The 26,834-nt window shown below is 39.9% G+C and overlaps 1 protein-coding gene across 2 annotated transcripts in view; it reads left to right on the top strand.

Moving 5' to 3' along the window:
- The first annotated feature begins 15,552 nt into the window (after positions 1-15,552).
- The window catches only part of ccser2a (coiled-coil serine-rich protein 2a), a 40,401-nt gene continuing 29,119 nt past the window's right edge, over positions 15,553-26,834 (top strand). For both annotated transcript variants that reach the window (XM_026308799.1, XM_026308800.2), the window contains exons 1-3: positions 15,553-15,678; positions 21,283-22,798; positions 22,884-23,095. In XM_026308799.1, the coding sequence (XP_026164584.1) occupies positions 21,337-22,798; positions 22,884-23,095 (1,674 nt within the window). In that variant the 5' untranslated portion in view covers positions 15,553-15,678; positions 21,283-21,336. The remainder of the gene's footprint in view (positions 15,679-21,282; positions 22,799-22,883; positions 23,096-26,834) is intronic.

Here is a 26,834-nt window from a genome sequence, read left to right as displayed (position 1 = left end):
CCTGCAAAATCACCTCAAAGAAGAATAAAAATGTGGCATATGAGCACTAATAATAAATGTATCACTTCAGTGGCCACCTCTGGTCTGTTTTTTTTTTTTTTAGTGAAGACCATTTGGTGTGACTGAGCCATCTTTCAAAGCCACTGGTTTTCCTCTCTGTATCACTCTTCATTCACTGGCCCACTTTACAGTCCCTAAGAAGTTCTGAAAGTCGGCAGAAATCTGGCAGAGCACAATACAGCGGCTGCTTTTGAAGACTGATTAACCTTAGAGAGATTACTGTGCATACATAACTTTGTGTATGAGCTGCCTTCTAACAACCTTTATGCCATTTTAGGTACATTGAATTTGAGGATCACATTGTTGCCTGTTTTTCTAAGACTGTCGGACATCTGTCGGACCTGGAACTGATGCACAAGCTTGGGAAATACACAAGTGCTCACACACACACACACACACACACACACACACACACACGCACACACACACACGCACACGCACACACACACACACACATCCTCACATCCTCTCTCTGTTTCACTGCCATCATGACTGGCCTGAATATTTCTTTTGATCCCCCCACCACCACCACACACTCCCGCCCCCATGCTGCCTTTTAATAATTTATCGACATACAGTCACTGGACAAACTCCATTTGCAGAGAAAGTGACAGAAAATGAGAGTAAAATTTTAATTTGGCATAATTGCATGAAAAGAAACTGCAAAACTGGCCTTTTAATCTATTATTGATGTGTGCTTACAAGCCATGTGTAATGCAAAGGCCCGTGTTTATGACAACTGTCTATTAAAAATGTTGTTCTGGTGGTCAGATTGGTGCTTTCAGTACCACAGTTAGTTGGCTGTTGTACTGAGTAATAACCTACATAGACAGTATGGTAAAATCAGAACCAGAAAGAGCTACTGATGGTGAGAGAAAGCCATAGCGAGAGATTGACAGAGATGAAATGGGGACAGGAGGGAGAGAGTGTGGTAGCTGACAACGGGTTAACGGGATTCTTTATTTTTAACAACATGTCATCACCAGCCGCCCATCTGCTCCTATGCTGTCAAGAGTCCCTTGGGAGTGTGTGTGTAAATGTGTGTGAAAGACAGAGACAGAGAGAGATGCAGGCAAGCCATCACAGATAAGATCACTGATCAGCACCCAAAGGCGAAGGAGGAGGGGAGAGGACAAGGTTAGAGAGGTGGGTGGCACACAGACATCGCCTCTAATATCCAAATGGGGTGTGAAAGGAGGGGTGAGGACAGTAGAAGTGGATGTGAACTGTGTGTGTGTGTGTGTGTGTGTGTGTGTGTGGTTGTGTGTGACAGGAAGGTAAAGTAGGATTAGGCGGCTCAATCTACAACTGCCCTCTCTGTATTTGGATGGGGGGGGGGTGGAAGGAGGGGTTGGTGGTAATGAGAGGGAATCTATTAGCAAAGAAGGGGGTGTGTGTATGAAAACACACAAAGAAAGAATAGTGAAGAGGAGGAGTGCAAGCTTGTTGGTCCTTCAGGGGTGGCCCCAACAACTCATTTTGCTGTTTTTTTCCAGATAAAGGAACTAGTCCTTGGGGAAGAAGGGAACGATTGAGGAGAGATGATTGTTGAGGAGCTAGTGGGGGCATGGTCATTGTATTCAGATAGACAGGACCAACAGCTAGCTGTTCCACAGGTCAGTCATCATTAGCAAATACAATTTCATCTCACTTCAGAATAGTCTCTTTGTTTGCGTTCTTCGTTTGTGCACATTTTCTTTTTTTCCTCACAGTTTTCCTCACTTGTTTTTCACTCTGTGCACCAAGACGAACCGCAGCCCTCCAGTGGGCCACTCCACTTTATCAAAAGTTTTGAGTGAAAATCTGATGGAACGAAAACATCTTGGTTTGATATTTATGATTTTTGCAGAACTTGTAGAGCAAGCAGTCCTTGTTTGTCTCTCGTCTGCACCAAGTCTGCATCTCATATTCAGTACTGAAATATCTCTCTCCCTCTTTCTTCATCTTCTTTCCAGTGTCTTCCTTTCTCCATTCTGATCCTTCAGGCAGGGTAGATTTGGAGGCTAATTAGTCCAGAGAAACCAGATGTACCAAAGAATCCACCCCAGGTCATACACACATCCTCCTATTGATCTTTCAGCACCAACACAAACAACCACGACCACACACAAATTCATGCAAGAAAAATAAGAAAACATTTTTTTGAGCAGCATGTATCACACATGGTGGATAGATAGAGAAAGTCTCCTAGATTGCATTATGCAAGTTTCATTTGACATTGACAAAGGTCAACTATTTCAAATATTCTGCATCATACTCCCAGATGCTATTTACAGAGCTGGCTGTAGGGGAAATGTTTTGCAGAATCAAAACCTTTTTTCTTGGCTTTCTCAGCCATCCCCTTCCTGCCCCCCTCACTCTCCGATCTCAGTCTTTCCCTCATTTCTGATCCATTTTTTATGCATTACTCCATTACTCTCAACTCCCATTTACAGTGCATTACCTCCTCCCATCTTTCACAAACACTTTGTACTTCTCTCTCCTTCCTTCAGTCACTTTGCTGCTCCTTCCATCCCTCACTCTCCTCCAGTGCATTATGACACCTCCCTCTACTTCTCCCCATTCACCCCCTTTATTATCTCTTTGTCTCTTCTCCGGTCACGTCATCTCATACTAAGCACGTCTTTTTTTCCTTGCCTTTATTGCCCATCTAGTTTGTCATTCTGTACATCATACTGTCTGCCTGCACCACTCATCATCCTTCCTTTCATTTGGTTATTCAAAGCATGCCATGTAACTTGGTACTGAATATTGCCTATTGTCCTTGCTCTTTTACAATTCAAATGTACAAATGTCAGTGAATGTAATTACCAGTACTGGTGGTCAGGTCATCCAGACATTTATTTGTCCCATTTGAGCACACATGAATGCACAGACGACCAGTAGACTTTTGGATTTGATGACGTGATAAATTATTGTATGACAAGTTGTAATACAGAGTGAGATGAGTGACTGCTCAGATGAGTGAGCAGTGTGTAGAGATGCTGTCCTGTAGCTTTTCAATCAGGTAACTGATGAGTTCTTTACAGTTCAAAAGAGATGCAAGAGTTCATGGCCCTTTCTTTCACATCAGAGTAGTTCTGTTTGATCATAGGGTGCAGCTTCTCACCCATCCTCATTGCTCTCAATAAAACAACCACTAAATCATCTTCTTTTGGAGTGGACAAATAGAAGTATTTTTCAAAAATAACTTAAATACATTTTGTAGGTAATTTTCTTTAATTAGAAAATAATGTCAGTTATCCCAAATGTGTATTCTAAGATTCATACTAAATTTAGATTTCAACATGCACACAGAATATAAAGAATTAGCAATCAAGCCTGAATCACTACCACAAAAAGTACCACTGTGAATACAGGTTTTGGTTAAATATGCAGGGGGGCACTTTCTGATATCTGGGAAAATAACTCTAATAATGTCATCAGGGTTAATTGCACTGAAGTCAATAAAAGTCAAGTTATCTTGGCCTTCACTGCATCTATTTTCAGTAGATTTTTTTGTCTGCCTCTCTGAAGACCAACATTACCGAAGTGCAGAAGTGCATTGCCCCTGTAATGAATGAGTGTAATTATCATCCAGGAAATTGTTTCCTAAAGAGAAGGTTCACAATTTGGATCTAATTTAGGAATACAGCTTGAACCAAAGTGTATGCAATCATTACTGAAGAACATAGATCCAAAAACTGCCTTGTGACTTGTGCTTTGGGTTTCTTTGTTTATATGAAGTACAGAAAAGACTTTCTAAACTGGCCTTTCAGTGGAAATTACACCGGGAAAAGTGGATTTAAATGAACTATGGAAGTTGCGTAAAGTGACCTTTATCAACCCCTGTTTGCAGCCATGTGCAATTACAGCAACGCTGGAGAAAAGTTTTGACGAACACATGAAAAGGTGAAATTAGACCTATGAGCAATCCACTAGACTGCTTGTCCACTTCTGCAGGGTCACCTTCCTCTTCCTGTTATGGTCATATGACCTGGAAACACATGGCAAATTCACAACAAGACAGCATCCAGTGACTGGAGAAAAACACATGCACTTCTTCATTCTCTAAATAACCTATGAATCTGTTACATGCACACACAACTCTGCAAACATGAATCACATGTTTATGTAGATGCCCATACACAGAGATGATGATGACACATCCTGTTCAACAGCCATTGATTTTCAGTTCACCCTGCCGTGATTCTCTGAAGGGTACTCACTCAATTTGTGTTAATCCATGGGCAGCGGGAGACACAGTGGGTAATAAACATTATCATTGCTGGGAAAGGCTTGACATTGACACAGCCAGCCCTACTCCCACAAAACCTGTCATTGCAGACTGGTAGAGGAATGGGGGGCTGGGAGTAGAGCTGGTGGGTGAGATGGAAGGATGAATAAATGAAAGAAGAGTGAAATTAAAGGATGGATTGCCTGAGAGGGAGGATAAGTCTATTTGAAGGAAAGATGAAAGGGAAGTAGGAAACGCAGAAGGGGTGTGGTCATGAGATCGGAGGGGAGGAGGCCACAGGAAGCGGGGATTGGCGAATGAAGGGATAGATGGCGTGCAGAGAGAACAGCATGGTGGGAGGTGCAACTTGGTCACAGAACGGGGGCGAAATGCATCATCATGTGACATTTTTAACCCTAGCTGTTTCAGTAATTAGCTAAAAAATGACATATTGCAAGCAACAGAAGGTTCACATCACAGATTAGTGTGTGACATGAGGCGATGGTGAGATGACCATAATGTTCAACAGTGTCCTTGGGTTATTGACCACTTGGTCATCTTCTGGTAAATAAAATTTGGCATAATGTGTCATGTAAAGATGCATTTTGAGAATGCAAAGACACAAAAATGATTCAAGGGTGATTAGGTAATGTGTTTTTATTTATGTAGTGTAAGCGGCTCTAAGGATAGCAGTGTCACTCTGTCAGTTGTTCCCTCTCTTTGTCTAAATTATCTCAACAATTACTGCGTTAATTGTCATTAGATTTTGTGCAAACATTAGAATTTCCCATGAATAATAATGGTACTGGTGATTAATTGAGTTTTCACCCAGCACTACCATCAGAGCAATGTTTCTACTCAGTGAAATATCTCATAATAACATTTACATCATGGCTTATTACTTCTTTTTTTTTTTCCAAATATTCAAGGTTTCCAGAAGATATGATGCTGGAATACTTTTATGTTTACTCTGTTTTATGTTTTAACACTATTGACATTACAAACTGCTTCAGTTGTATTGGATGTTAAGATTGAATTAGCAGATGTTAACAAGCTAAAATCATAAATGTAAACACCTGCTAAAGGCCAGTATGTTGGCATTGACATTATGGGCATATTAGCATAGCTAAACACTCTTACTACAAAATATTCAATTTTTTATTTATGCTAAATTAATATTAATATTATATTAAAATTAATATCACTCAAAGATAGAATTCTTTATCTTTCCCTTGAGAAAAAACATGCACTGATGATGAGATGTATGAAGTACTGCAAAAATATTTTCATTCCAAAACACTGAGTATCATCTTCATATCATCGAAGTAATACATGACTTTTCTATTTAATTCATTTAAGGTCAGGAGGTCAAGGTAGCTGGCAAGAGGATATTAAATTATCCCACTATTCACCATCTTATTGAATAATTTAATGCTTATTGACCAAAACTATTTATACTTTGTGTTCTTAAGAGCCAATGTCTCATTGTGTGGATGACCACACCACGAACAATACAAGAACTTGCCACTTACAGTAGGTTCTTAACATTGATTTCTTTCCAGACAATCCATCAAGGACCGTTTGTATACCAGCACGATGACGGTGTCTGGTGTCAGAAATTACTTTATGTACCGTGTTCAGTTTCATTGTGAGTGAAAGTGTTGTTAGCATTAAATTTGCTTGTGATTATTGATTTAATTTGCATCATCTTTAGCCGAGATCATTATAAATCACTACTACCTTACTACTCACCAAGCTTAGGCTCACATCAAGCATAAACGTTTGCCTACCTGCGCTAGTTGTGTCCTCTGGGCCATCAGGACTAATTAAAAAGGATAACACAGCAAGTTTGGAAGGGTGCAACACTGTGAAACTGTGTGTGTGTGTGTGTGTGTGTGCGTGCATGCGATTATCTGGACAGGGTCCTGTGTGAGCCAATATGGTGTGGTGGCTCTTTCTGCAGGATTTCTGATGCAGCAAACACTCCCATAGGAATACTACACACTGGTGCCCTCTGCCTGATTACATGAGTCAGTGCCCACATTCACAACTATATGTGATTGTGCACAGCTGGGTCAAATAATGATTTCATCCCAAATCACAGACTGTTGGTAGAATTAAAGGTGTTTACGATGGACAGGACTGAGGACAGACACATTTAGGGATGAGAACTCAATTTTCCTGAACTACTTGGCAGGACTGTGGCATTTTAGCAGATCACAAAGCTTTTCCAAAAATAAAATGTTACTATGTAACATTCCTGCTTCCTGGTTTCTGGTTGCCTTTGTGTTTGTGTTTTTGTCTTCCTGATTACAGGCCTGCATTATATAAAGTGTCTCATAAACGTCTATTTAAGATAATAAAATGTCACAGAGTGGTGAAATAAAAAGGCAGAAGGAGAAAAAGTAAAGTAAACCATTTGGGGATGGTTAGCGAGTGATCTGCCAATCATTTTTTGTCATTGCTACATATTCAATTCTCAGCCCAAAACACCATGTTGTGCACATGTATCTGTTAGTGATATGATAATAATAATTATCGTTTTTAATCACATGAGGAGAAATGTTGTGTGGGATGCTTTTCTGACTAAGCCCCGTGGAATGAGAACAAATCCCCATAAAAGAACAGATACTGTTTATATAACACAGTTATATGACATACAGTGAAAAATTGATATTCCTCTACTGTACATTAAAATCATACCTGGCTCAGGTCCACCAATACATGGTTGAATTTGCTCAGCTCATTATTTCTGACGCATTTCTAATCATTCTACTTTCTTCTTTGCTGTCAGCTATTACGCTTGTTCCAGTCATTCTGACAGTTTAGCAGGAAACAATGCAGCTATTTGATTCTCAAGAAAAATAATTTTCCATCACTGAGGAAATGCTGGGTTGAATTACAGTGAGAGGACACTTAGCTTTCAGTTGATGATATTATTACATTCCAACAAGTCATTTTCTATCCCCCTCTGACTGCTTGGGAAAAAAACTTACCAAGGTCTCTGTCACTTCTATCATCTGTTCTTATTCCCCTGTTAGTGTTCTCAGTCTTTTCCTTTATTCCAAATACCCTTTTCTCTCTATCTCACTGGCTCCCGTGGGGGTGTAGTCTTTTTACGCCCCTCCTTGGCAGAGTTTATTTTTTCTTCCCATTTGATGTATCTGTTCCTACATTCTTGCCTTATCCAACCTTCCTCTCTGCTTTTCCCTGTCTGTGTGACTTTCTTCCCTTCACATTAGCTCCATGTTGACTGCAGCTGTGTGCACAGTTTAAGACATTGTGCAGTTGATTGCTGTTTACATGGAATATGGGACGGTGTATGTGTGTATGTGCAATTTACAAATGAGCTGCACTTATTGAGAGTAAAAGAGGAAGGCAGAGAATGAGTGTGTTGGGAACTGGAATGCTTTTCATTGAATTTGGCACTGGTTCATAAAATGACTTACAATCGAGAGACAACATATGGCCAAACTTCTACTAGCTCTTACACTCATATCTCTGTGTGTCTTTCTCTCATTGAAACTCCCTTTGCATGTTGCACACACAAACACACACAGGTAAAAGGGAAGAAATGTGTGTAAAGGAAGGACATCTGAAAATATGAACTGCCAAAAGGCAATAATATGGAAAAGGCTGCTCTCTAGTGGTCAATAACAGTTTCACTGTATGGTTGGTATAAATTCAATCTTATAGGTAATAATCTGCTTATAGGTAATATCCTAAAACAAATGTCTGTTGTACTTTTCTTGCTGAAGGAATGCCACAACAGTCTCTTTTTGACTCAGTTTCCTCTTAAAATATTTAACAAACCAACAATTTTCCTGAGCCAGCCTCTTTTGTTGCACAATAGAAACACTGAATATTAAATTGAGGAGAAAACGCAACATGTATATGCATATCATAAATTAGTAAAACATAATAAATAACTAAAAGAAATATATCATTAAAAAAGCAGAGTGTGTAGTGTTTTGTTTGCTGTGATTTAAAGTAACTGCAAATCACCTACCTGGACATTTGATCAATAATCCATTGATAAACATTTGTTATGTTATGTCAAGTTAAATTAAATTAAATTATATTATATTATAATTACATACGTATTACATTACATTACATTATATTATGTTACGTTACATTACATTACATTATATTATATTTATGGTTGTTGTGTGTCTATTCTGTGTTTTTGTGCATGTTTCTTGTTTTTTATGTGTTGGGCTGTTTTTGGCAGTTTGTGGTGACATTTTGTAGTGTTACTTATATTTTGACTCACATCAAAAATAATAACTAAAACAAATAAAGAAACCAGCACAGACTAAGCATTTAGAGATTATAGCTTCAGTGTGACCCTTTGAGACCCAGGTGACATCCCCACGCTCCGCCCCGCTGGAAGAGAGGAGGCTGTCGGAATGAAGTGCTTTGGGAAGTCAGCCCGTACAGACTGTCCGCCTGCGGTGGTAGGTTTATTCACATGGCCAACTATTATTTCTATGTTTATATTTGTCGTAACTTACATGGCAGGATATAAGCTGATTTGTTTGTGTTCCCATGTGGCTTCATGGACCGTCTTTTTCAGGAGACGTTGCTCGGTGGCATCAGTTGGTGAAAGTAGCGGATCAGTGACGCGGTGCCTTCAGGCTATTTTTGACGCTAAACTGGGAATACTATGTGGAAAAGCTGGGAATTGTTTTATGTCCCAGCATGCCCGGCTGCATTGTACTGGACTCATTGTAGTGTGTTTGCTTGGTGCGGAACAGACCCGACAGGGTAGAGCTTCTTATTGAACTTGTGTGCTGACTATAACATGAACTTCATCAACGCTTGCCAGTGTTTTTAGACGTAAAGTGAAAGACGAGCTTCGCTCTGCTTGGCCACTGACTTGAAAACATGCTGGACTGTTTGCTGACCCGTAGTTGAGGCTAAAAATATGCTTTCAGCGGCATAATTCAGGTAGGTGCAGCCGGTATTGAACATAAATCAGCTTATATCTGGCCTGTTGTGATGGTGTAGTTGTTAATAATAAAATCCCTGCGTGAACAGGGTGACCACACAGTGTTAATATGATGTACAGTGTACTGGATGTTAATATAATGAGGACAGTCAACCCCTAAAGCGCTTTAATGAGGTTGTCAGTGGTGTTCTCTGTGCTGCCCGGTGAGGCAGAACAGGCCATGTTTTCTAAGTCACAACATCACCTCCCTACAGTCATAGCATGCTCTGAAAGACTCACTGTGCCATGAATGATAATGCCAAGGCTTTTATGTAGTAAGCAGATAAAATATTGCTCATTGTGCAGTTTGATGAGAAAATGGAGGTAAGGAGGAACAATCATTGGAGTACAAGTGTCTCCCCATGTCACATTGGCTCTGCATGGCTTAGTTAATACTGGAAAGAGCACAGCTTTAACTGAGACACTGCGATGTATGTTCCTCAGGCACATGTCTGGATTAAAGCGTAACTAGAGATGACTCACGCTCCTTTGTGCTCCACTCATAAAGTTGGATCTAGCAGACTGGGGTTCAGTTTTACTCAGTTTTTATTCCATGCTGTGCAGCCTCACATATTCATATTTTTATACCATGACTGAAGCTGCTGTCAGTCAAGTGTCATAACTGTGTGTGTGTGTGTGTGTGTGTGTGTGTGTGTGTGTGTGTGTGTGTGCCATTTTAGGCTGTGATCCATTACAGTCCAGACAGTGCAAAGCGCCATGGAATTAACGCGCCAGTACACATTAGGATGAGGCACTGACTCATTGCCCTCAGTGTAAGTGAGATGGACAGCCCACTGGTGTCCTAGTTCTTGGGTGGGGTTGCATTTACACACACACACACACACACACACGTAGTTTCATGTGTGTGTTCCTCAGGCACCTGTTGGCAAGGGTCCTCAAGCGCCACCTTGGCTGAGGGTGTGTTTACAGCCTGACCCCCCCCCCCCCCCCCCAACAACAGCTGAATGTCTCCACTGTACACCTGCCTGCTGACTGCCCAATAACTGCAGTTTATTTGTGAGGGTTTTTCCAGACTGTCTGTGTCTCTGCCTTTTTTCATGCATGCCCTAACCATCAGCGCCAAAGTCTTTTTAATGAAGCTATGTGTGAATACACATTGTACACATTACTCTGTGCAAAGTAGTTGTTCCAAGACACTGTAGTGCCTGTGAAATGAAACCTTGAAGCCAACAGATAAGATGTGCAAATGTGATCCCATAATGCTAAAAAGGACTATCTATAGCACCAAGAGCTGTTGAGTCATTTGTATGACAATGCCAGAAATCACAGACAAGATGAGTGTTAGCTTTTCAGACTGTAAGCCATGCACTATTCACAGTTATCATTTCCTCTGTTTCTTTACTGTTTATTATCGTTTCTTATTGGCCTTATTTATTGGAACAGGACATGGCATATCTCTCTCTGAAACGTGTTCACTCCTCTGAAGTCATTCAGGGCATTGTAGTTTATGGTTGTTTTCATACCTGTGTGGTGGTGTAGTGCTCAGAGCTTAGAGACTTGATTTGACTTTGACTCTTCTCTGATCCTCTCTGCCCTCCTCTTTCTCTGCATGTGGCCTATCATTAGAGCTATACTCAGCCCTGCTTATCAGTTCTGCTGTTCCCTTGGTAAGTCCACAGATGTTCAAAGGCTAGAAATAGCTCAGTGTACAGTAGCATAGACCCAGGGTCTCAGATACACAGTGTTGGAGTATTTGGAGTGTTTGATTAGTTGATTGTTGATAGGAAACAGCTGAAGATGAACCCTGAAGTTGTAGAAGGTTTTCCATCACACATTGAGGTTGAGCTGTACATAGCACTACATCCATAGGACATAAACAGCTAATATTTTGAAAACTCAAGTGAAAGGCAGTGAAAGATGGCATCACTGAGGTGAGATCCTTTAGTGTGCTACCAGTAGAGGAGTCCCTAAGAGATCAAAGTGATCCGAGAAATCAGTCTAGTAATTTTCTCTAACAAAAAAGGAATTTTCATTCCTCTGGCAGATCCTGTCCTGATATGTGGAAGGTGTTGTGTGACATTTTTTTTATTAAATTTTTATCAAGTGAGATCCATCTACGATGCCTTTATTTGTACATGTGTGGCACACAGTTCTATCAAATTACAGCACTGATAACTGATGTTTTACGTTCTGTACAGAACAATGATATTATATAGAACTGGTGTTGGGGGAGAGTCTGGGAGTGTTTCTGTCCCTACATTTGTTTGCTCTAAATTGTGTTTACCCAGGTGTCACTATGAGCACAATGTGGGGTGGTGGCAGCACATTGTGGGGCATTATTGGGTTAAGCCTGATGTTTATTGTCAGGACATAATGAGCAATTGAAATGCCAGAAATCTTTGAGTTGGAATAGGCCTTTTTCACTGCACATCACAATACTCTGACTTGTCACAGGTGTTAATAACATTAATGGTGACTAATTCTCTATAATAATTGAAAACGTGTCAGTGTGCCAGGCCAGTAAAAATGCATGAAAGTAAAGGATCATTTTTACATTCATCAGATGAAATTTAGCACTGGCATCACAGATTTGTTTTCACAATGTTGGAACCCTGTGATGGACTGGTGACCTGTCCAGGGTCTACCCCTGCCTTTCACTCAAAGAGAGATGGGATACGCTCCAGCAGATCCTCGTGACCCTAAAGAGAAAAAAGCGGGTAGAGATGATGGATGGATGTTGGAACCAGAAATGATATCTATATTGTGTCCATATATTGATGATCTATACCATTTATCCTTTCAAGGGTAATGGGGAGTTGGGCTGGACCCAGTCCCAGCAGACTTGAGGCAAGAAGTGTGGTCACAGGGCTGACATATAAAGACAAACACTCATCACATTCACATCTATGGGCAATTTAGAATCACCAGTCTTTGGACTGTGGGTGGAAGCTGGAGACAGGTTGCTCTTCTTTAAAACTTTGTGTCATTCAATAAACCTTTATATGGCACATTGCCTTCCTACATCTTTAAAACATAACTTGATGCATATGATTATTTTACACATGGCATTCCTTGTGACACTAGCACTGGATGTGATGGTTGAGGTCTTTCGTGATTGTAGTGACATTTCACTCACTAGATACGTCCTGGCCAAAAACAAATGTCTGAAGTCACCTGCACACCTGGAGCTGATATTCAAAGACTGTATTTGCATGACAGGCTAAACTCCACCACCATCTAACGTCATCACATAATGGATATTATTGTGTTATGGTAGCTTTCTGTGTTAAAAGCAATTTAGACAGACGGGGTGAAACTAGTCACCGTCACCACCAAGGAGTTTATCCTGTTGTGAATAGAAAGGTTACTCAGTTGTGTCAAATGCTGTTTTGAATAATTTGATCTAATAGTTCTAATCCCTGTGAAAAATTGCTTACAAAGGCGTTAATCACTAAGTGTGTTTTGATGTGATGGTCTCTTGTTCTCCCTGGCAACTGTTTCCTACTGTACTTTGAATGGAAATAGTGGTGGAAGCATTAGAGTGAGTGGAAAGGAAAGCGAAACAGGAAAAGAGGGAACCTGGACAAAGAAGCGGATGACCTAATAGTGTATTGTCTATCCACAGAGGGTAAATCCACTTGGAAGTTTAACTATTAAATGCTTACTGTTTAAACTATGTTTCATATTCAAGGCCTTAAGCCAGGTGGTGTGATGTGTTCATAAAGAACGGCTCTGAGTTAGCAAAGGGTTACTTAAAAAAATGTTTGATAAACAACACTGTGGACACATAAGCAGGGATGTCACGTCAAGCTTGGGTGAAGGCCGATAGCAGCTGCAACGGCCATGAACAGGGATTCTGATTCCTGGGTACTAGGTGTGTAAATGCCACGTGTGTGCGTGGCTGTGTGGTTGTGTTTACCAGCAAATATGCTTATAGAAGGTATATATTTGACTTACGTGACTGTTACACCAATGCATACCTTTTATGAGAAATGTAAAATATGATTCATTATGCTTTGTTTCATTTAGTATAGATGTTTTTGTATAGCGATTGTGTTTATTAAAACTTGCAATTACAAACTGTTCAAAATCATGTCTGACATACAGAGACTTAACTGTGTAGTCGTAATAGCTTACAAATCATAAAATATGCTTTCACAACAGTACAACTTCCTGTGTGCTGTTGGTATATAACAACTATCTGATGTTGCACTAGGATGTCTGTGCTGCAAATAAGGATTTATTACAGTGATCTCACACACACCTAGCTATTGACAGAGTAGATATCTTCACAGTCATGTTGTATTCCGCATATGTGCATGCACTCTTTGTTGACAAGGTTAGATCAGGATCTTAGAATATTTTTATTTGAAACCACATGCATTATCGAAGAGAAAATGAAATCATGTTGGTACTGTTTTAGGACTGTGTCATTCAGATAGCATTTTGAACTTGAACAACTTTGAAACAAACAAAAAAACTGAATTAATCAATTAACCCAATGTAAATCAAGAAAAATGAAGTTTTGTTACAGCAAAGTATTTCCCAGTTGGATGAGCCTGATTGATATGAACTGAGCTCGATGATCTAAAACAGTCCTTATCACCTTTGGTTGTAAATGTTTTACAGGTTAAGATGACTTAAGCAATGCTTTACTTTTTTATGTATTTTATTATAATAAGGGTGGCCCTCTTTTTATGGATCTGTGTAACTTACCTCACCATGTAGCTAAATCTGTATTTACGTCATAATGGTTACTGATTTTCTGACTTAATTACTGCACTGTTGGCAGCTGGGGATTATAGGAGTTTGACGTATCACTTGTGATCAGTCAGTAATGTGATGGTCTGTGTTGTCAGTGAAAAAAATTAAGCCTCAGGCTACTTCCTGCCCTGCCGTCTGTCCCCATCTACATAAGCCATTCTAATGACTTTGCTGACAGTGACTGACAGCTGCGCCGTTACTTGCTGACACTTATCAGCCTTTCTAGCCTTTATGGCCAATCAAAGGTGAGATTTAAATGGGGCTGTCAAATGCCCTGCATTCTTCTCATGATGTGGTTCAACTGAAGGTCATATATTCTTGAGGGAACGTTGATATGTCTGTTTATACAGACTGTACACACATATACATACATACATACATACACAAAAACCTGTAATGTGCAGCATTAGGAGAAATGTGATTACGGTAATGGGAATGTGAACATCTGGTCTGCTATAACTATGAAGATAATTACAGTATATAAGTCCTACCAAGATGTCGGCCGTTCAGCATGACACCTCAGATAGAGTTATTCAGAGTCTGGGCAGATGATTATGACTTTTTAAAGGGTATATTGTGACTAGTCACTCTATGACTCATTTAGGTTCAGACTTGCTTTGTGTATTTACTTAAAGTTATGCACATTCAAAATGTCTTCAGTAATTAGCTCTGGAAATTGTCTACTTCCAATACGATGGTATGAAGGTAAAACAGCTGGTTTTGATTGGAACATTTAATAACATCACATCAAATATATAAATAAATAAGCTTAATTAGCTTAATTTCAAAATGGGGTGTTTTAACCTTTAGCTCTGTTGCTAATGCAGTGTGGGTTGGTTTAGCCATGCTCCGATTTACCATCACAGACACTTGTAAACAGGACATATTAAAAGAGCTGGCAATGCTTGTATGCTTTTACTGCTGGCACTTAGCAGAAAATGGTTGAGTGAGTGGAATCAGTTTGCTGTCAGGCATGAAATGAGTAGGGGAAATTGAATTCAAACTGAATCTTCAAGAGAACCTTAACATATTTCTTTTTACTGGAATCACTTGTCATGTGCAGCAGTGCAAGGTCGTTTTTCCTTTATTATCCCCTCTGGTGATCTCATGGCATTATAAGGCTGCAGCATGCACACTTGAAATTGCTAGTTAAGCTTGTAGATACATTGTCTTGTGTCAGGAGGATCATTTACTCTTTAGACTTTGCCTCATATTGTGGATAAATGATTAGACTGCTTACAAGTCTTTGTAACGTTTGTCTTTTCTTCTTTGGTTTATTTCCCCAAATCTCTCTGCTCCTCTGGCAGCTCTCTGGGTGGGGCTCCTAAAAGATGCCCTATTAAATATTAAACACACTCAAGAAGGCTTGTTCTCTCCACCCACATGCCCATCACACACCCCACAAACATTACACACACCACATATTACACACACACACACACACACACACACACACACACACACACAGGCACACATCCAAGAAGAGAGACGAGCAGCAGACAGATCAACCTCTGAAAGTGTCTTCCTGTTCCTGTGCTCTGCTCTCTTTTGGGCGCTACCTTACTTTCACTTTAGATGAAAGAAGAAACAAAGTGCAGTCAGTCGGCTACGTGGTTTAGCTCTTATCTTAATGAGTGACTGGATGGATGATAATGATTGGACGACTTTAGTTCACAGAGTTAAGGTAATGTTTTCAAATGTACTTTTCATATTAGCAAAGAAATAATGAATTCCACTGAAAGACTGATTTATGTGATGTACTGTTAGACCTGTGTCTGTCCTCCTGGTGGTTCAGCGTATTACAACAAAATGCTTATGCTGTAAGTCCTTATGCAGCAGGTTGCCACACCTTAACTTTCTCCACTCTGTCATTTGATCTGCCACAGTTAGTATACAGCATTACCAAACCTTATACGCTGTCTCATTGGATTAGCATCCTTTAGCATCAGTGTAGCTCAGCCCAGTATTGCTTTCACTCAATACACATTAGCCTTACATCAGTGTTGCTTTCATCTCCGTCTCATTCTATTAGCCTGCTCTAATGCCACTCTGTTAATCTCTTTGGGGAGAGTGCTTTCACCCACTGCTGCCCTGTCTAGATGATTGGCCTAATTATTATATCACTGAGACACTGCAATCATCATTATATATTATATGTCTAAATGTTATATAGAAAATGTAGCTGCACTTTGGGTTAGATTCAGTGAGAAGGTTAATTAGCCTATTCTTATTAACATAAACAGATAAAATGGACAAATAATAGAAACACCTGTCAGTATAATACAACAGTCCAACATACTTCCATATTCCATCATCATTATATAGCTGAATCAACCCCTCTCTAAAACTCTTTCACCAAAAAATAAACATCAAAAGTACATTAATAAGGATTTATTGCAGGAATGTATATTAAACTGCATTAATTTTAGCTTAGCCCTTACTTTATAAACTGCCATCTGAGTTTATTTAGGCCATTCTTAGATCCAGATACTTTGAATTAAAAGTATCAGACATGCATATTTTCTTTTTTTAATGGATGGTGCTGTGGTTTATTAACACAAGCCCTTGAGTTTGTTCAGGGCCACTGCTAACTGAGACAATAGTGGAATCGCTCTTTTATGTGTGTGTGTCTGTGTTTGGATCTTGGTCTCTCACAGTAAAGCTTGTAATTATTGCTTTGTATTGATTGGTTGAACTTGATGAGAGGCACAGGTTTACCAAGATGAACACAAAGCTATAGAAAGAGCTAGGGACAGTAGAGTTACAAGTTGGAGCTGTCATCGCCATCACACCAAGAATAAACGAGTTCCAGAAGAGAGAGTTCATGTCTTCTCCCTCACTCCATCCATTCTCCCTGTTTCTCTATTTTTCTTTTCCCAACTGTATCTTCCCTTCTTAAGTTCCCTTCATTATGTAACCACAGTCCATATGGACTCAAATTGCTCAGGCATAATAAATTCCAAAATTTTTATTCAAAAGAAAAAGTGCTGTGATCGTTAGGTTACTTCTAGTTTGCATTTTTTACCTCTGTGTGATGCACTACTGTTTAGTTTAGAGCTACCAGTTAAACACAATAGGAAATTGTTAAGCCACAGCAAAGCTTCCACTGTGAAAAAGTATTTAACTCCACTCTGTATGTTTTTTTATATGATTCTAGAATATTTTTGTCTCTATAACATACTGTACATTCATCTGAAGCAAAATGTGTTTATTGCAAAGAAAGAATGTGTAATTGTTTGTTATATTTCTTAAAGAAGTATTAATTTTTATGATTGTGGACAGCATTAGCCTTTTTTTAAAGAAAATCGCAGACTTTTTAAATCTGTCTGCTCTGTTGTACTAAAAGGAATGTGAATAATGGCCAAAAAAGCAGAGGCATGCATATACAATATAAAAACCTTATGGAAATAATGGTAATAATCCACAGTGCAGTAATATACTGCATATAGATCATTAGCAGCTGATATAATACTACCACTGATGGTGTTCACAGTGTTACTTAATATTTTTCTTGTTTTTCTATTTTTTTGACTGTTTTCTTTACTGCAGAAAAAACATTGTTTCTAAGGCTTAGTATGAGGAAACAGAAAAATGTTTGAATCCCACCAGCAAAATTCATATTCTCTCTAGACTTCCTCATCCTATACTTCCTTGTATTTTCACAGTGTGAATAAAATCACATATAATTCTCCTGTCCTAAATCTTTCAAAATTGAAGGAGAGATAAGAGAGGAAAGATGGATGTAGTCTGACTTGCTGCTGGGTTGAGAGATGGTGCTGCAGCTTTGTAATGATAGGGAACTATGAGCACTGGGAGATGGAGACAGACTGGCTGCAGGGATAAACAGCAGTATAGGGGATTTACTGTGTGTAGTAGAGCATCTCCATTCATGCGTGGCCCCAGTGACCCAATAGATCATAGCCTTCAGGCTGTCGCAGCCTATCTGCATCCATCCTGTTACTCCTGAAGAATGCGTCTCTGTAGTGTGTGTGTGTGTGTGTGTGTGTGTGCATGTGCAGTTCAAAAGTGAGAGCTTTGCCAGATGACTAATAAATGAACTTACTCTTGCAGATCTGATTCTTCAGCCTTCCTGCATTTCTGTCAGGAACTCTCTGTCTGGCTGAGTCAGGAATGAAGTAGGCCAAATAGCCTCACTGGCAGACAGAACGCTCCCATTCCCAGTACGACAGAGAGGAAGATAAGATGTCATCTCACTTTCTGCTCATTTTATGCACAGGGATTACTGCTGAAATGCTACGTTGCAGGTCTTGTGGAAGACCTTTCTGTGGAAAAAGTCGGCTTGAAGTCTTCTGTCACTGTCTCTCCCATTCCAAATCTATTTAACAGCAGATGTCTGTCTCTCTTTGCCCATTTCTCTTCTCTGTGTGTCTATTTGTCTCCCTCTCCCACTTACTGGTTTTTCTTTGATTGTGTTTTCTCTTAGTCTGTCCTGTCTACACACACATGCACACACATGCACACAACATCTGTACTGGTTGATATTAGATGTTAGTCATGATGGAGGATTTCTCCCTTTATGGCAGTGTAGAGAAAATGTTTTTCCTATCCTGTAACATTATGTTTTCATTATATATATATATATATATACCCCAGACTTCATAATGGCTGTGTCTGCTTTTGTTTTCCTTTTACAGTGTCAGGGTTTCATATGTTGTTTGCTTTTCAGTGCAGAGCCACAGAAGGCACATTGTTGGCACTGGTTAATGTGGGTTTTAGTGCAGGCCTTGTACTTGATGTTATTCAAGCTCTGGGATATTTATTTACAGTACTTTGCTCTGGGGGGAGGGGCTGGCCTTCAGATATGAGCATTTGACAGATGGCCCGCACAGTTTACTGCCCTACCTCTGAATGTGTGTCATTCAGTTAGCATTTTATTGTTGATTTTATTTGGATTTTTAACTTCCTTTTTATAATTACACAAGATGGATCATTTTAGGGCACTTATTGGGCCTTGTATATTTCCCTTATTATTTGCTCTGCAGTAAATATATGAGTTAAAGCTGAGACCTTAATATTAAACAATTACTTTTCATTAAATGCACCTCTGTACGCATGTAGCTGTCCATTAATTGTAAGAAAAACTCTGTTATGGTAAGAATAGAAGTTTTAGATGGGATTTCTTTAACGTGACTTAAGTAAATACAAGCTGAAATAAATAATAAAAACATCAGACAGATATATATTACTGGGGGAGGAATGAGGTGATGAATTAACATTTGCCACGGCAGTGTATGCTGCTGTATGATACTCTGGATATGAATGAAACTTGAGAGGTTGTGGGGCCACGGACGATAGTGAAAACCCCTAATCTAACAGCTACATAGAGACAACACACAGTTACCACTCCTTCCCGGGGTAAAGAAGCTTTCGCTGCCCTCCCTGCACATGTTGACCTGATTTTGTGTGTGTAACTGTGTTTTTGTGTTTTAATCCATGTGTGTTTATGAGACAGACTAGAATGGTGCCACTGCCAGATGCTTCTGTGGCAGTGGCAAATGTGTCTGTTTGCTTGTAGATGCATGTGTCCATGAATGGGAATATGGGGCAGTGTAGTAGAGTTTTTTTAAAAATTTTTTTCAGAATAGGAGACCCACATCGGAAGATAACACCCCTCCCCCACCATTTTTCAAAACTTCAGTGGATTATTGCTTCAGTATGTGCCCTTGTGTTTTTCTGCCAGTTTGTCAAGCAGTCCACAGTGTAACTATTTGGGCTACTGTATACATTTGGTGTTTCTAAAGAATTGCGAGTAATAATATAATTTAATGCAACAATGGTTTTTAGGAAGTGCGTTGGTTCTTCATACAGATGAATTTTCTTTCTGCTAAATGCGCCAGCTGTTGGATTTTAGTAAATTTTCAATTCATAATCTTCCAGCACTAACCAGATGGATGTAGCACACAGGTGCAGCAGGAACAGCTTGTCACATGGCTGATTGGAAGTGAATGAATCTAACAATGAGTGAAAGAAAATCCATTGTGTTCTCCCCCTTGATAGGCTTTACACACTGTACATTCTTCATTCAGTATTCACAGTATGCTGGCCACCTTCCCGGCACTGCTTCCCCTTGGACCCCAGGTGTTTTCTATTCATTTGCCACTTCTTTTGTTGGCCAGGCACGTTGGCAACATAGCCTCAAAAACCAGTGCCAGCTGCAGGTCATGTCATGTGTGAAACTCTTTGAAAACATTAAAGCTCATTACTCTATTAACTTCTTATCAAAAATGACCTGTCTGTATTTTTCATTTATGCTTTTATTTTGTGAGATTGTGTGTGAGAATGACCTGTTTTTTTTTCATAACAAAACAAGCAAGCAATTCTGTTAGAATAGATTTAGATTTATGCAAATTTTTGCAATTTGCTTTGAATAGAGTCATAATTACTTACAATTAGGTTCAGAAACACCAGATTTAACATGTGTGATTGAAATGTCTGGCTATTAAACCATGCAAGCACATAAAGACAGACTCATTTAGCTTTTATTTCTCTCTTGTGGCCATGTTAAAGCATCAGGACAGACTTGCCGTGACAAAGTCTCAAGTCACCCTGTAAGCCTGCCAGATTAAGCCGTAATGCTCCTCACAGCCAATTATCTTTGAAAAGGAGACAGACATGCAACCACTGCAGGTGGACAGGACTAACCTTTATATTATTTTTCCACTGAAGAAAACTAATATCATTACATATTAGGGCATGTGTGCATGTGTGTGTTTGCTGGTGTTTCTCAACTGCATTTGACTTTTTTCTTTCACACAACCCGTAATAGGACTCATATTAATGCTTTTATTATGTAATTATCAGAAACAGAAGGACAGTGCTATATAAACTACTGAAAGTAAGATAATAGCATCAGCATTATTTGGAATAAGCACATAGTAGATAGTTGGACAGTAAAGCACAGTTTGAACCAAATAGTAGTTAGTCAAATATACAAAGCATATAAGATGAAAAGAAGGCACATTTTAAACTTGTGCTTAAAGACATTATATATGTATGTATGTATTTATGTATAAAGACATTCAGATACATAACATCTCACAGTGCATTCAAACATAACATGAAGGCTGTAACACTGTAAGACACAATATTGGTATGTTGTTTTTTTTTTTTTCTCATCTCTTTACGTAGTATTAGGAAACACTGTGGTTCAACAGGTGTTAATGAAGAGTTTTAAAGGACTGAATCAGCCTATAAAGATGCTTGTCAATGTACGAAGTTAAATCATGTACACTTAATATCTAATCATTTTTTCTGTCATTCTGCCTAGGCTTTCTCCTGTTGTGTGTGATCCCATGCTCCTCCATGCCTTTGTTGGCGCTTAATGGAAGAAAACACACCCATCAGGTCTGCCATGGTATCCAGACTGCCTAAATTCGGTGGACGCTCCTCAACTGGTAGTGCTAGCCCCTTGTCCAATGGGCTCACCCAGCCAACAACCCCTGCCCAGGATGGCAAAACTGCTCATCCAACAACACATCCAAATGGTGTGATCCGTGCCTCTTCTTTTTCCTTGAAATGGAAGAGAGATGAGGAAGTGACTCCTCCCAGCCCCACGACCCCCACCAGTCCTAAGGATGGAGCTGAAGACAAGGCTTCAACGCAGCTTCCTTCGTTGGCAAAGGAGGTAAAACAGGGCTCACAAGGGACTCCCAAAATACAGCGTTCAGGTACTTTGACTGTTGCTGTCTCCAGCCCCAAGGCCATCCCCAAGCAAATCTCAAAGATGAGTCCTAAAGTAGGTACCAAGCTAGGCCAAAGCCCCCTGAATGGAGGTCCTAAAATGGCTCATAGTGGCTCCAGCATTGCTGCTCGAACAGGGTCAGAGTCCCGTATTGTGAGGCCAAAATTAGGCTGCATTTCTCCCAGGAGCAGCTCTCAAGACAGCCTCCCCCAATCCAGTGACGGCCTGAAGCCTCTAGCACTGGACAACATGGTGCGTTCGAACAGCTTCACTCATTTCAAACTTCCCTCACCTACAAACCAGCCTATGACACGGTCCTTTTCCTTTAACCGGCCTGTGGAGCTAGCCAAGCCTCTGGTCAACACTCAGCTCCGGCCTCCCAGGAGTAGTTTTCTCAAACCCCCTCAGTTGAGCAATGGAAGAGGAGGTTTAGGACTTGGCAGCCTGAGTAGCAGCCTTGGAGGTTCAGGAGGTCAAGGTGGAGGACTGGGCGGACTTCAGTGCAATATAACCCCATCAACCCTTCCCTCTCTGTCTACCCCCTTGATTTCTCCAGTGCCCACTACTTCCAGCACTCTGAAAAAACCTATGCTTTCCACATGTGCACTGACCAAGTCACTGGGCAACAGTGAGGGTACTTTGGGCTGCAGGCTGGCCCGATCTGAGCAGACCAAGCAGCAGAAGCTGCTTTTACCAGGTAAGCTCAAGGGAGATATCAGATCTTCAGCTGCTACTGAGTGTGGAGGGCTATTAGGAATAGCAATAGATATTGAGGTGTCAGATGGGCCTGACAAGGCAGACTCTCACAGTGGCAGCGAAGGAAGCCCTCAAGATGGAGGGGTAGGAAAAGGAGAAGGAAGTCTTGTACTTAGGCAGAGCTCTGGCCAAGCACCCGGTGAGATTCTCGAGGACATGTCCTTATCTTCTGTCTCATCACTAGACAGAGGTGACACCAGTGAAGAATTTCAGGATGACTGTGACAGTGTGGAAGATGTGCTTAGTGATGGGGACATGACTGATAACAGGAAAATTAGCACTCTTCAAACCTGTCAGCACATTGTTCTCAATGAGACCATGGACTGGGACAATATAGGACTGGCAGGTCAGTCAACTGACTTGAAAGAATTTCAGTTTACTTTTTATATTTGTGTTAGTTGTTCAGCACAGTGTTTATATATCATTTGCAGCAAATAAAGACGAAAACCCTATGCAGGACTCACAGGGACCTCCAGTGCTGTCTCCTGAGCAGAGTCATGTTCCCCAGGCTTCATCCGTGGAGCTGTCACCCTCCAACAGCTCTGATGGAACCTACATGTGGGATGAAGAGGGTTTTGAACCCCTTGGGGGTCCTGGGACTCATCCATTAGACAGCTATGATGACTCAGAGCTCAACAGCATGGTGAGTCTCAGTTTCCAGCTTTTCAGCTTTTATACCAATGATTGTGTGCAATGTAAATAAAATGTTAATTTGTCATACTGAAAATACAGTCTTTAGTAAATCAAATTTGCTGCTGGTTCCTCTTCTTCAGATAATTACAGAATTCAAGAAAAATCTTCATTCACACTGTTACATAAATTACAAGCTTAATAGTGAGAAATCTAATGTTGATTGACTAATTGATAATAAATTATTTAATAGTTGTACCTCTTAGAATGTCTTAATTTTTTATTAAACTGAAGTAAGAAAGTAAGCTGCAGTCTGTGCCAATGAGCTGTCATGCTCTCCACTCCTTGATTTTTTGCCAACTGAAAAATTGCTCTGTTACACATTTCAGGAAGGGAAAGATGGATAGCAGCCAAAACCCTTTAGTGAAGACACTGTTACTAGGGCTAAAAACTTCAGAGAACACTTAAATCTGCTGCAGCTTTAACTGATTGAAGGTTGGCAAAGATAAGGCTTGTGAGACTGAGAAGTGGGTTTATTTTCAAGCAAAGAATTTTTTTTTAAGAGAAAATGAGGTTAGGAACAAATGTAAAGATTGTAAGACCTTTAGAGTGATCTGATCCACATTATAGAAATTGACTTCTTTGAACATTTTCATGGGTCTTTATGCATCAAATGCTCAGCTCAGAAGACATCTAGGTTTCACCACGATACAATATACGTTTTTTTTAAGCCTAGTATACTTAATCCTAAACAACATTACATTATTTACGCTATGCTAAAATACCTATAATACAAAAGATTGCTGTTGTGTAGACACCTTAACATTGGGCATACATAGACTGTGTTTATCATCTTTAAATCTCTAAGTATTTTATGGATGTAATGAACCTGTTGTCTGGATTCCCTTTAAAAATAACATTACCACACTGTGGATTTATAGTCTTTATATATATATAAAACCTGAAAAAGAATGCAGCATTATTATGAGCTTTACATTTATCTTGTGGTCTGTGATTAGTTGGAATGGAAATCTAAACTTAGAGTTGATGCAGCAAAGTGTGATGTGATATGTAGAACACACTGCAAGCAGGTAGCCAGTTATGGAAAGAATTGGTATGTGTGGAAAGTAAGTATAAATGCATGGTAATAGATTTTGACATTAACGGGGAGAAGACTGAATAATTGAATTGACCTTACTTATCTAATATCCTTTTAAGCCATTACCAAGGACATATGCTCTAATTGTAGGCATCAGGCTAGTCCCTGGTTACAACACTAGGCCTTTTTAACATGTCACACTGTACTGCCGCAGTCCATTAATCAGTTATACTTTAAAATATTTCCTCTGCCCTTTTATAATTAGGGATTAAACAAGCAGAACACGGGCTGAAGAGAAAAGCAAAATTGTGTAGCGTTCTCTGCCAGTTCACTGCCAGTTTCTTGCCAAGGCCTTTTATCTGCCTGAGAGGAATGCTGACCTGCCCACCAACTGTTTTTTAATAACATTGCTGGCCTTGCTTTGGTTCTCTGAATTCCTGTACCAAGGCACCAGATCTTAGGAATGTGTAAACAGCTTAAAATAAGATGGATTACAAATTATATAATAAGGCTTGTGTGTTTACTACTTTTAACGTGATGTTGACACAAGCTTTGAGTCACCAAAAATAGAATATGTTTATGTTACTGTAATGAATCTTTACCCCCTAGCAGAGAAGTAAGAAAAGTTAGCGAGAGCCTTGTGTGTGTCCTTTGTGTACGCTCTGTCTGTATGAGTTGATCGCTGCTGTCAGTACATGTGGTTGAGCCATGTGTGTCTGATTAAGAGTCATTCACTACGTCTTAAGGAGTACGTGTGTGTGTGCATGTGTGTGTGTGTGTAACATCTGTGATTACTTGTCACCATGTGGAAGATAATTAGAAAAGGCAAAGTGTTATTCCACAATAGCAGAATAGACCTCATGTTTTTCACTATTGTGTGTATACACTATTCTACCTAATAATGCTTTATAGTTGTTTATAGAATTATATCATTAGAGAGTAGTCAGATACCAGCTAGAAATTTTTAAGCATTCCATGGAGAAATACATTCTATTGATTGTGCTACACAGGATCCCAAAGCGATCAGATGCACAAGATGCTTTTCACATGAGTTTATTGCAGTTTTATTGATTAGGCTATAAATGTTTTACATGATAGTATTGCATAATGTTGTAATTGAAACAAAGATCATCTGGAGAGATGTGAAGCCAAAATCTGATTCGGTTCTATTCCACTATACTAAACCAGCCTGAGGTCTACTATTTTATGCTGAACTGGAGGATGTTACACCTTGTCAGTGTAACTGGAGGAGTTGTTGCATCAGTGACAGGCATCATCCCTGCTCCTAGCCAATGCAACAAAGTCCAACACCACCAGAAATCTGGAGGAATGATAGAATACATATTTGCAAGTTGTTTGCGATCTTTGTATAAAATGTAAAGAAAATCTTCGCATTACTTTGAAGGACTGTTAGTGTCATGTTATCATTCCTCTTAGCTCTTCCCTTTCTGAACATATGCAAAATGGGCAATGACATCTCCTAGTGAGGTGCAAATCTTGGGTCAGAGAAGAAGGGAGCGGTTACAGTCCTTGCTGTAAGTCAGGGATGGGTTCTGATTTATCAGTCAAATTGAATGGCGAGGATTTGCCACCGGCAAAAAGGTGGCTCAGTGTCATTGTACTCGACACTTTGAAACTGCACCATTCAAGAGGGAAAGGTCTGAGGATGGCTGTGGAGTGAATGGGAGCTATGGGAAAGAGGGAGTGAAGAGGAAAAGGGAGGAACCACAAAGAGAAATTGAGATGGAGACTTAATGATTCACAGCTCTGTGGGCTATCTGCCTTTGAGATATTCAACTGAGCTATTGGATTAGAGGAAATGAGCCCACTTACTGTAATTGGATGCACTGAGCTCTCTCTGTCCTATCCTTTTTCGGCTATTTCCTCTCCATCCGTATGTCTGTCTCTCCTTTGCTGACCGAGTAAATAGTTTTATGTAATGAGGAGAAGAAAATCATGAATAACATTTTGTCAGTGTCTGTGTCCAAATTGTTTACTAGTTCTTGGGGATTCATTATGCATGATATATATGTGCTTTGTAATGCCAGTGTCAAGATAACAAACAATGTGCATCACATTTGTCAGAAGGGTAGTTGAATAAAATACCATTTGCAGCAGGAGATAGTTATTAGAGCTCCTTTCATGGTTTTGCCCCTCTGAGAATAAAGATTCTGGAAAGCCTCCTGCTCTGAATTAGGAGATGGAGGAATAGAAATCCAGGGTAATTGTCAATATTAATCACATATAAAAAGGCAAGACATTCAATCATGGCTCAAAACAAATGGGGGAAACAACCTCATCATTGCAGTGGTGTGCTCAGTCCACTTGGAGGCACTATGCATCCTTACAACACAATGTATGTGTGCTTGCTTCCTGCTTTGTGTGTTTGTCAGTATTTTTCTGGCTATATATGGCTCTATCTGCATTCATATACCTCTGTGCAAAATCAAGGAGTGGGCTACCTGAGCTCATAATAACATTCCCATGATGCACCATGCAGCACAGTACAGTACCAGCTTTACAAAATTGGCATTGTGAGATGGGCCGCTTTTCACAGTGACTGTTAATGTTTCCCCAGGCTCAATGCTATTTATCATGCAATGCAACAGCATCAGTAGACCTGGTCACAATTTATGTTTAAACGTAAAGTATT

The sequence above is a fragment of the Mastacembelus armatus genome, chromosome 15 (assembly GCF_900324485.2).
Source record: "Mastacembelus armatus chromosome 15, fMasArm1.2, whole genome shotgun sequence".
Taxonomy (NCBI): domain Eukaryota; kingdom Metazoa; phylum Chordata; class Actinopteri; order Synbranchiformes; family Mastacembelidae; genus Mastacembelus; species Mastacembelus armatus.
This window is presented reverse-complemented; position numbering and strand designations above follow the sequence as displayed.